This window comes from Podarcis muralis, chromosome 9, assembly GCF_964188315.1.
Source record: "Podarcis muralis chromosome 9, rPodMur119.hap1.1, whole genome shotgun sequence".
Classification (NCBI taxonomy): Eukaryota; Metazoa; Chordata; class Lepidosauria; order Squamata; family Lacertidae; genus Podarcis; species Podarcis muralis.
Window position 1 is genome coordinate 47,842,576 of NC_135663.1, and position 11,413 is coordinate 47,853,988.

General features: G+C 39.8%; 1 protein-coding gene across 3 annotated transcripts; it reads right to left on the reverse strand.

Moving 5' to 3' along the window:
- Positions 1-856: 856 nt before the first annotated feature.
- SPATA4 (spermatogenesis associated 4) lies at positions 857-9,586 on the reverse strand. 3 transcript variants are annotated; one of them, XM_028745079.2, is made up of 6 exons: positions 9,223-9,586; positions 6,530-6,606; positions 5,915-6,033; positions 4,169-4,389; positions 3,435-3,548; positions 857-2,619 (listed from the first exon to the last, which is right to left on the reverse strand). In XM_028745079.2, the coding sequence occupies exons 1-6, from the start codon at positions 9,359-9,361 to the stop codon at positions 2,492-2,494; spliced, it is 798 nt and encodes a 265-aa protein (XP_028600912.1). In that variant the 5' UTR covers positions 9,362-9,586; the 3' UTR covers positions 857-2,491. The 3 variants fall into 3 exon arrangements, with proteins under 3 accessions (XP_028600912.1, XP_028600911.1, XP_028600915.1); XM_028745078.2 differs by having other exon boundaries at positions 6,530-6,659; positions 9,219-9,580; XM_028745082.2 differs by having other exon boundaries at positions 9,219-9,349.
- Positions 9,587-11,413: the final 1,827 nt, after the last annotated feature.

The following is an 11,413-nucleotide window of genomic DNA, read 5'->3' on the forward strand; positions in this document are numbered from 1 at the left end:
CTAAATAAATTGGTATTGTTTCATAAAAAGGGTTTATGCTACTGTTTGTCCTCTTGTTAAAAAACACAATTACGGCAAAAAAAGAGGTGAGAAGTTCTACACCACATGTAAATTAAGTATCCATGTTGGCCATGAATTGCCTCACTGAATAAACTTTGTGGAGGAACCACTGTGGCTGTTCCTTCATAATACTAGAGACAAATCCTATGTTTGCAACCACCATTGTTTTTCTACAAAAATATCTTGCTTATGGCCAAAATAAATGTTTACTTGATTTCCATATTGTGTTTTACAATCCTGCTACAGAGAAGGATCAGGCCATATTCCTGTTTCAGATATTATGAACATAGTTAAGTGTGTCCTATGTGATTCAGATGTCTGGCGGTTGTAGCACTGCGAAGGTAGAAAGACATTTGATGAGGACAGAAGTTTTACGAAAAAGGGGTGAATTGGGGATGGGAAAGATTTCATTTACTCTGGACCAAATTGACTAAGAATATGAATTCTTTTGTTAAGGAATCACAATGGCTCAGCAGTAGAGCACTTGCTTTGCATGCAGAAGGTACCAGGCCCAATCTCCAGGTAGGGCTGGGAGAGATCCTGTCTGAAATCCTGGAGAGCTGCAGCAGCCAGTCATTGTAAGCAATATTGAGTCAGGTGGACCAATGGTCTAACTTTGTATAAGGAAGGTTCCTGTGTTAATAAAACAAGAGTTTTATCTGAAGGCAGGGAGTGAACGAGAGTACTTGAAGTTTTCACTTGTTCCTACCAGGGAAGGGTACACTTTTCTACTAGGACCCAGGCTGCAACCCCAGTATTGTGAGGTGAACAAAATGATTTCAATATAGAGACCGGACACTTCTAGATGATGTATTTATTGCACATTCATCTTTATTTGTTCACAGGGAGGTTAGACATTGTGTCACACAAACATTATCATACACTGTCTAGTGCATTTCCCCATCACTAAAGTCTGATTCGGGGGGGGGGGGGGCAGTTGGTCTGTTGTGCAAGAGCTCCCAACCAGCTTTAATTGTGCGACCTGAATTTGTAACCTAAATTTATTGGTTTGTGATGGAACCCTGCCTTAAACTAGTGACTACCTGATTAAGAAAAACTGTCAGATGCATATGGTCATGTCAGTAACTACTATATTCAGTATGTTTACAAAAAATAGCTATAGCAGAACTGCTATCTTTCATGTTTGTTGAATTGTCTGAGCTTGTAGACTAAAGATATAACAGGTAATTCATGATTTTGCAATGAAAGAGGCCAGAAAAACCAAAGCTTTAAAGTGTGTGGGCACACACAGCTAACTCAACTGCTTGTTACCCCTCACCATCCGGGCCAGCCAGCTCAGAATAAACTCCAGTTTGTCAATGTCCTAAAAATGTGGAACCAAAGACTAAAAAAAAAAAAAAAAATCATCTTATTCACGTCAAGCTATAAAAGAATAGGTAGTATTTTGTCAAAACAATAGTTAAGTTTTACTTTTTTTCTACTTCTGTCCTGTCCTGTCCTGTCCCAGCACTGAAGTTAGGAGCACCAACAGGTCGCACAATGCATTATATCTTCTTAATAATGCATGCATATGAGATACATTTAGTTATCACTGTGTTGGACTGAATGGCCCTTCTGCAAATATAGGCTTTTGGCAGAACCAACAGAAGTTCTTACTGAAAAGTGAAGGGAGGCTATTTCAACCAGTTTCCCCTTTCTGCTATAGGTCCCCATGCAACCTCTCATATTATTCAAGAGAGTGTCTCAAACTCCTTAAAGAACCTTTTCAGCGGGCTGTAAGGGTGAGACAAACTCAGCAAAAAAGCAGTCTCTACACCCTCCCAGAGGGGTATCCCATGAAAAGGGTTTCTGCTCACCGAAATTCAGTATCCATATCAATAAACATAAAATGAAAGACCACACAGAAGGAAAGTTTTACATTAGAACAAAGTATAGGTGATCTAAGGGGACACACCAAAGTTAGAGTGCAAAAAAAAATATGTTAAGTACTTAAAATGCTATTGGGAGAAATTCCTTACAGTTAGTGAGGTTGGCTGATTTTAACATTTAATTATGTATGACATTGCTTTCTACCAGACTTTGCTCAAAAGTTTGCTCAGGACTGCAGATTTCACCAAAATAATACATTTTAGATTGTTTTATTTTTAATGCTAGGAAAAATGTTTGAAAATATAAACCCAGCTTGCCCTAATAATCATTTGTATTAAACTTGCACCATTATCTATGAATACAAGGGTAGATACACCAGCATTAGAAGTCACTTTTGAGAATCCAATAAAGTGTAAAAAGCATTGATAATCTGCTTTTCATGTAGCTTATGTCTGTGCACCTACCAGCTTCCAAGTATGTATTTACCTCAGCACAAATGCTTTATTGAACATAGTAGTAAGGCACATGTTCTCCAATATGGTAGCAAGGACTTCATAAGACTTCTGTTGTGTTCAAAAAGAGCTCTCTCAAACTTCTCTAGTTACAATTCTTTAAGATGGTTTAAGGTGCCAGAATTTAATTCACATCTAAAGGGCATCTCTGCTTGTTTCACTTGGACGGTTTTGAAATGAACACCCGTTTTGCCTCTGATTTCTGTGGATGCTACACCTAAGCAGAAAAAAAGGTCAGTACTTTTACATCCCAACAAATGCAGTTACAAAACAAAGCACTTTTTAAGTGGCATCTTTTAAGAATCCTTTATAAGGCGGGCTTTATCAATCTAAGCTATTCTAAATCTGCTACTGGATCATCTCTGAACTTCACAAAGCTGGCACGATCACAGTTTATTTTTAATTAAATTGACATTGTTTATTAAACTAAGTTATTTTGCACTTCTTTTATCTCATCACGGTATGAAGATTTTGAGTAATTAATAGACACATTTATCTAAATTTCAACAACAGATTAAGACAGCCAATTACCAGTAAGTATTTTAATTGGTTGAAAACTTCAGATCAGGGAAACCAATCTGGTGCCCTCTAGATGTTGTTGGACTCCAACTCTCATCAGCTCCAGCCAAAAGGGCAAGAGGTAGGGATGACTGGAGCTATATTCCAGCAATATCTGGAGGGCAACATATTGTGATCACCTTCTTGGATTTATATTTAATAGAGTATATTTGCAGGAAATAGATTTAGAATAGATTTATAACATGAAGCTTAATTTAAAAGAAACCAATAGCCTTCTCCACAATGAAGTTATATTAAAGAGGGAGGGTTATACATTTGAGCAACATAGACATTTGTTTAAACATGCAACCTGGTGTTAAGTTACATTTGCTCAAAAGTCCCAATGATTTATTCTCAATTAAATGTTCATAAGATTGCCTTCATGAAAAAATTAATGTACATTTAAATTTGATCAATGGTAATGACATTCAAGTAGTAAGTGTGAGACTTTCAAAAGAGAAAAATAATGCTTACTTGGCACAGGAATAGATTTCTCCTTCTGAATCTTCACTGTACTCACGGAAGGAACTATCATGGAAGGACGACGAATGGCACGCTCCCCCAGCGTTTTTTTAATACCAAACCGTTCTTAAAAACAAAGCAATTTGTTGTGCAAGTACTGCGATTTACACATCACATTTTTAAGATCATTGTCTTTTCAACACGACTTAATACTGATGAAAGGTAAAACCATCCTTCATTAAGGATAAAGAACTACCACCAGAAGATTAATCTGTGTGTGCCACACATCAGAATGTGTGGAATAATTTGACGGGGGGGGGGGGGGGGGGAGCTTCTATCCCTCAGTGTGGCAAGAAGTGTAGCTACACACTGGCAATATTTCGTATCCCACCTTTCCACTGAACAGTGCTCAAGGCAGGTAACAGAAAATAATGAAAAAACAATCCATTGAAGCAATCTAATACAATGCAATAATTATAAAGTAATAAAAAGGAAAGAAAATTTGCAGAAAGCAACCCAAGGGATGCAAAGAAATAATCAGGTAGCCAAAATTAAATACTCCCTCAATAAATAGATCATTACAAGGCAGAAAAAATAAATCATAGATGGACCTAGAGTTCCTTAGCCTTCCAGAGAGGAAGCCCTCTTGATGTACCCTGAATAAAGGCAAAACTTGCAGTTCATTATTCTTGCATGTAATAGAGAGAAGACATTCAAGAAACATTTTGTCCTCCCAAGCTACTCACCTGGAACTTGCTCCCTCTCAAGCTGCCGTCGCTGCATATGCATATTGATAATGGCATTTACTTTTTGTCTGTTTTTTTGAATATTGGGCTCCACCATTATTTCTGTTAGCTTAATGTTGGTCTTAATAGCCCTTGAAGCAGTTGATCTCGCAACCATTGGTAATTTATCCTGATAATTACTGTCTGTAAAGTCAATCTCTTCATCCTGAATATGTTTTATACTAATGGAAGAAATTATAATTATTTAGGTATTTGTGTTTGGAATGAAAAAAAAGTTTTGAGACCTCTGTGACAGTTTGAGGCCCTGTGCTGTTACAATGTTGCAAGCCTATGTAGCAGTAGTTTTTGGTGACAAATTCTGATGCAAGAGAAAGAGGCTATCGCTTTAAGGTTTTGTTAGACAGGCCTGGATCATGTGCATTCAGTCTGATAGGTTTGTGGAATTTCAGGCTCTGATTGACAGGAGATACCAGTTCAGTGGGGAGTTAACTGTCAGTGAGAGAGACAATTGGGATTTTGGACAATTGTTGGATTGGGAGAGATAAAGGGGTTTTTGAGGAAAGATGGGATGCGGGTGGCGCTGTGGGTTAAACCACAGAGCCTAGGACTTGCTGATCAGAAGGTCAGCGGTTCGAATCCCCGCAACAGGGTGAGCTTCCGTTGCTCGGTCCCTGCTCCTGCCAACCTAGCAGTTTGAAAGCACATCAAAGTGCAAGTAGATAAATAGGTACTGCTGCAGCAGGAAGGGAAACGGCGTTTCCGTGCGCTGCTCTGGTTCGCCAGTAGCGGCATAGTCATGATGGCCACATGACCCGGAAGTTGTACACCGGCTTCCTCGGCCAATAAAGCGAGTTGAGTGCCGCAACCCCAGAGTCGGCCACAACTGGACCTAATGGTCAGGGGTTTCTTTACCTTTACCTATGAAGAATAAGACCAGAGAATAGCAGAGGGGAAATTTGAAGCCTTTATATTAAAACCCAGTGTGTGTTATTAATACTTCTTTGGTGGAGATCAGGGAAAGGAAGTGGTGCCTGAGTTCATCTAAGAGGCCACCCTGTGTAATGTCTTGTAAAGATATACTACAGTATATTATACATATGGATTAATGAGCTCACCTCCCTCCATTAAGGAGCTCCTGAGGAGGAGAAAAGAAAAAAAGGCAAATGTTCAAGAGGCCTGTAAAAGGCATTTATGTTACAAAATGACCACATTGATATATCAATTTATGTTTATGACATGGGTTATTTTTTCATCATAAGGTATCTAATGATATTAAAATAAGCTATATTCCATTGATCATTGCTGGTATTCCGTTATCTTATACGGAATCTGTTTATAGCTTTATTTTATTTATAGGCAGGTACCAGGGCTTTCATATATTTTTAGCCTTACTTCTAAAACACAGCATGTGCACTTTGAGGAATAAGGTATTTTAAATGCATTTTATTATTACAATTATATTATGCATCAAACCACCAACTAGAATTGCATTATATGTAGTTGTAAATGCTATTGAGGGCAATTGCCCCTTTTAATTTCCCCCTTTAGTAAGGAGGAATAAAGATTTTGGGGGGAATTTATGTTCCACTAATTCTGAAAAAAGTCTAAGAAAGACTAGTGCTATTTAATAGCTGTTTGATAGAAATAATAAGTTTGTTGATACCAAACCAGATAGTACAGGTATCATCAATCTTTAGGCATCAACTTGCAACATTCAAATATAATGTTGTTACAAATATAACTCACCGCCTGTTTGTCAGCATTGTATAAATGTCTTGTAGAAATATTTCTGCAGCTCCTGGTTTACAATGAATTGTTCCATCAATTAGCTCTCGGATGGGATGCAGATTTCTTTTTGCAAAGAACTTTAATAAAGGAGGAAAAATTTGTTTCAGATACATTAATTCATTTGAAATCTGCTCTTCTTGAAGGACATGAAAACTGTTTTTTATTCTTATCTGAAATACAATGTAGACTCCAAAATTTTAGCCTCACAGTTTGTATAACATAGTCATGGCAGGTATAAATATGCAAAGTTTCACTGGGGCCATAACAAATAAAGAAACATACATCAAAAGTATTTTCTATTTTAAAACCAGCACAAGTAGTTGTGCATTTGAAATACCATTATCATTACATCTTAATATACATGTATGTACATAAGCATCATGCATACAAAAATAATTACAGATTAGGTTGCAATCCTATATCAGTTTACCTGGGAGTAAACCCCACTGAACTGAATGAGACTTGCATCTTAGACATGTATAGCACTGCACTATAAAAATGGATGAGACAGTAAATAAGTTTCCATCCTTTTCTCTTTAACATATATTTGAAATTCACTACTACATTAAATACCTTTCCAAGCTGTGACCAGTTGCTGAGTTTCACAGGTAGGGACGTGCCATTTTCAAAGGAACGCATTTGAATGTCTTCTGGGTAGTACCAAGAGAATATCTCAGCAATGAGATAGCCATTTGAAAAATCCCTACTCAAAATGTATAAATAAATAAAAGTTCACTATTAGTTACATGCCTTAATTAAGAAGTGGCATTCCCTGGATGGGAAGCCTCTGTTTCATTACCAAATCAATTTTGGAGCTTTCAACCATTACAGTACTTTCTTGTGGAAAGAAAAAATCCCTACCCACTCCCCTTCTCATATCCATAAGTCAACAAAACAGCTGTAAGTTCCTCTGCCAGCTGTACAGGTTACATAAATAAAGAAGAAGGGAGAGGGAAGTCTTCCTGGAAACCAGAGAGAGGTTCTGCTGTAAGGAGTAAACAGCATTAAACAGAAATCTAGATAATATATTACTAAACTATCAATAGGTGAAGATACTGAATAAACATGTATTTCTGCAACATAGATAGGATTTAAAAAAACAACAACAAACTTCTGTTGCTTATGGCCAATGGAATACCCAACAATAACCAAAAGAATCATATGTGACTTCACAACACTGAAATGCAGGCACAAGAATGTATATTACATCAGTGTATACACATTGTTTGCTTGTTAGTATACTAGGGGCTCTACTCACCAATCCTTCCCCCCTTCCTCACATTAACCCCTAGAGCTTCCCTTTTCAGCCCCACATATCTACTAAGCTAGCTTTTCACCTTCGCAACCCCATGTCTGAAGTCACCACTATTTGGTCTGTAAGCCCACTTTGTGCCTGTTTTCACCATCACTTTTATGCCCATGCTCTCTCCTTTTCTACAACCCCTCTTGCACACAAAACATCGCCCTCTCACCTTAGCAACCGCTTTTGTACCCCATTTTCACTGTCACCTTTTTCCTACTCTTATCTTTAAGATGAATTTAATCTTAAGAGCAAGCCTGTCAATTAGCCCACTCAGAAAAGGCTTAGTTCAGCTGATGGATGGGCATTTATTAATAAAGCACCTTCCAAATTACTGCACTGAATCTGGAACTTATTGAAGACAACACATGGTATCAGGAATGAAATACATTGTGGGAAGGTACTATGGAATATTTGAAGGCTCTTCATCCTTTATCGTTCTTACGTGAGACAGAAGACGAATGGAAAAGTGGAAAGTTTAGAACAGACATTCCCCCCCCCTTCAGTTTGTCTTCTTGCTGTACTAAAACAATAGAAGTTTGTATAAAGAAGAGGTGTTGGGACACTGAGGTGTTTTTTAAAACAGTTTTAACAAGGAGAAATAGCAGATGGGTACAACACAGAAGTTAACACCCAAAATTAACAGAGCCCTTCCCAAGTCCTTGCTGTACTCAAACCTTATTTTAACTGCCATGCTCCTTTCACCCAGTGTAACCCCTGCTAACACTATTCCAGAGCTTTTTAGACATGCATCATTTTGCTACACAGTAATTCAGTTTTACTAGCAAATAGGCAGTTAAACTAACCCCTTTCCAGCTTGGAAGGAATGCAGGGAACGTATGTGTGTGACACACCTACACACTGCAGCCGACACACTTGTGTCTTGACAACAGTTAGGAAAGCTCTGCTCAACTCAAATCTTTCATTGTTTAAAATTGTCTCTTTCCCTGTTTTCTTCCACCTCTGCTTTATTTAAGCCTCTGTGTTGTTTAAGGCCAGTTTTCCTGTGTCACCCCACCCTTGCTTTACTCAAACTTCTGTAAGTTTAAAACTGCCACTCTCCCCCCTTCTACGTCTCCCTTCTCACTGTAACCAAACTACTCCCTCTTCCATTCCTCAGCTGCCTCATGAGAGCTCTCAAATATTCCACAGTACAGTACTTTACTCAAACCTCTTATCATTGTTTAAAACTGCCAGTTTCCCCCCTCCCCTCCGCCTTTCAGTGTTTCTCCCTTCTCACTGTCATGCCATGCTCACTACTCTTGTGCAACCTGACTTCACTTTTGCTTGCTGCCTTTATGCAAATCCAGGATTGTGATGCAGCCACTACAAATCCTCCAGTGGGGGCTGCCACCATGAAAGCCTTTCTTCCTAGGGAAAGAAAGGTATCTTGTGGACCATAATTCGGGACTAAACTTCGCAAGCCCACAGGTTTAATTTTTAAGGAAACCTATTCTCAACGGATAAAGGGGAGGCTGGCGCTATCTTACCAGGCGTTGCCAGCAGTGATGACAACAGAACACAGGTGCTCCCCCCCTCCCTAAAAGGGCCTCGCTCTCTACCCCACCTGTTCGCCCAGCCGTCGGTCTGAAAACATTTGATATACACATAGCAAAAACCCCTCCTTCCCCAATGACGGCCTTTGCCACCCGACCCCTCCCCTCCCCCAGCCCCTTCCGTGTTTTCTAGCAAGCGCCCTCACGGCCGGCCTGGCCTTAAGGGGGATTCGTGTGAACAAAGGGCATCAGTTCAAGCTCCCTCAGAGCTCCGTGGGAGATTTGCAGTCGCTTCTCACAGGAGGGGAGGCGCCCACACGGGCAAGAGAGACGCAGCCGAGGGAGCCAAAAGCAAACCAGGCCCCTTCTTCCCGCTGACCCCGAGGCGCGTCTTCAGCCCCCGAGGCGCCCAGGTACGGCGGGAAGTGTCATGGCGGCCAACGTGTGGGAAGGGGGGCGGCCTCACCTACGGAAATGCGTAGGCGAGAAGCTGAGGTCGAGGCTCTGCAGCCAGCGCAGCACCGTCCGGGGCAGCCCCGCGCGCCTCGGGCTGGTGGAGTAGGACATGAGGAGCGGCAGCTTCCCTTCGCGAGCGCCTTCGAGCACCATAACGGCAGTTGTCACGGCAACCGTCGCCGCCGCTCTGGCCGGTTGTTTTTAAAAAGGAGCACTGCTGCTGCGCATGCGTCGGAACGCCTGGGCGCCGGGCTGTTTGTTGCTAGGAAACGCGCGTTCTGCGTCAGAGAAGGGGGGGGGGTTGTTGTTTTGAAACCAACCAAATACACATACACACAAAAACAAAACAAAACCGCAGCACACAAACAACACGCACATACAACCCAACGTTGGTGGTGAAAGACTTGGGATTCTGCTTTTAGAGAAGCTGTTGTTACTCCAGTTCCTATAAGCACAGTAGCCAACATGGCCTGTGGAATCAGAGATGGAGGGACTTTACTTATACCAGCAAGTTTTTTTTTAAAAAAATATAATAATTTTGTATGCAGCCCTTCATCTGAATAGGGTAGTTCACAACATAAACATACAAAATGCAAACACTAACGCATTGCACCACTGAGGGCTAGTCTGTAATTTTAATATATGTGTTTATGTAAGTACAAATCTCCTTTGACTGGAGTTTGTGCTGATTTGGGGGGAGGGGGGGCAGGCCTCCACAAGTAACAGAAAAAAGACAAACAAGCACCACCAAATAATAAACGTTTAAATTATGAGTGATAACCTATTCAGGATTTCCCGATAGACATAGTTGCCTTGGTCCCAGGAAAGGGAAATTTTCTGTGCCAGATTTGCTGGTAAATGATCCCAAAATTTCCATGAAACTTAGTTCCAAGTGAGTTAAACTCATGGATTGCTGACTATGAACACACCAGAAACCTAAGGATGCTTGTTTATTTGCTTTGGCATTTGATTGGTTGAAAATCCTGGTAACTTCCTAGTCGGTGTGCATACTTTTAAGATTGTATTGTGTGTCCTAGCACGTGGTGTTTTTGACACTTGACAACAGCTTACATGCAAATCCTCGTAAGTATAACATTTATTACTTTCATAATAATAAAACCTCTAAAGAATATGCTAGTTCCACATTCAGATTGCTAGCATCTGTCCCCAGTGGATGCTATTTGTCAAGATTTTATGTCAATTTTACCACCATTGAGTTCCCCTCCCTCCTGATTTCTGCCTTACTGCCCCTTGTGTCTGAGATAACTCCTGGTACAGTACCAATTTACTATCTTCCCCTCAAAATATCTCCTCAAAACCAGCTTCTTCAACTCTGAATAAATGATTGTGGGGATCCCCCTTAATTCTGACAGAGGCTTTGTATCTTTGCCTGAGCATGTGAAAATGAGCTGTAGCAGCCAATTAGAGAAGGTATCTCTAGTAAAATGTACTCAGTAGCAGTTTATAAAATGTCATGTTAGTATTAAAAGCAAAACTTATTTATTTATTTATTTATTTTAATAGGAAGGGGGAAAACAGGTTTCCATGGTCTGTGTCATCTGACTGACATTTAGGAAGGCATTCAGAGTTTGTTTTGGCTTTCCCCCAAGTCTTTGTTGCAGAGAAAGAGTCCTCTTATCTTGCAAAGCCTGAATATTGAACTGTGGTGTTTGTATTGTTTCCAAATTACCTCACCAGCTTAATATATCTGACGGCAAGATTATTATGTAGAATTTTGTTTTTTTACACTGGATGATAAACAGAGGGAGTTTATCACCCTTACTCATTAAGAGTAGCATAAAAATTATAGTACCTGCACACCCATTATTAAATGGTTAATATACAAGCAAAAAAAATATGAGTTCTACTTTCATCCCACACTCACGTTCTGATTGCTTAGCAACAGATTGGGCTTTAAAAATAAGTGCCTAGTCTCATGTTTGCAAAATAATATTATTTTTTACAGTTAAATAATGAATGCCATCGTTAGGTATAAGTCCTTCACTGCCCCTCAACAACACCCTATGTGTCTGTGAGAGAGGGAGAATTTACACAAAATGAGTTTTAAATACCAGTCAATGTGATGAAACTTGTGCTGGAGTAGAAAGATTTGTATATTAAATAGTTCATGGTACAGTGCCTCATGTAACCAACAGAAAAGAAAGGGAACTTAATTCATAGTAGGTGTTCCTTATGAAGTGCTTA

Excerpts from the sequence above, each read along its gene's own strand:
- SPATA4 (XM_028745078.2), bottom strand. The coding sequence starts at position 9,361 with ATGGTGCTCGAAGGCGCTCGCGAAGGGAAGCTGCCGCTCCTCATGTCC. Across the intron at positions 6,660-9,218 it reads TCGCCTACGCATTTCCGTAG|GGATTTTTCAAATGGCTATC; the intron begins GTGAGGCCGCCC and ends CATTTTGAGTAG. Across the intron at positions 6,034-6,529 it reads ACTGGTCACAGCTTGGAAAG|TTCTTTGCAAAAAGAAATCT; the intron begins GTATTTAATGTA and ends CCTTTATTAAAG.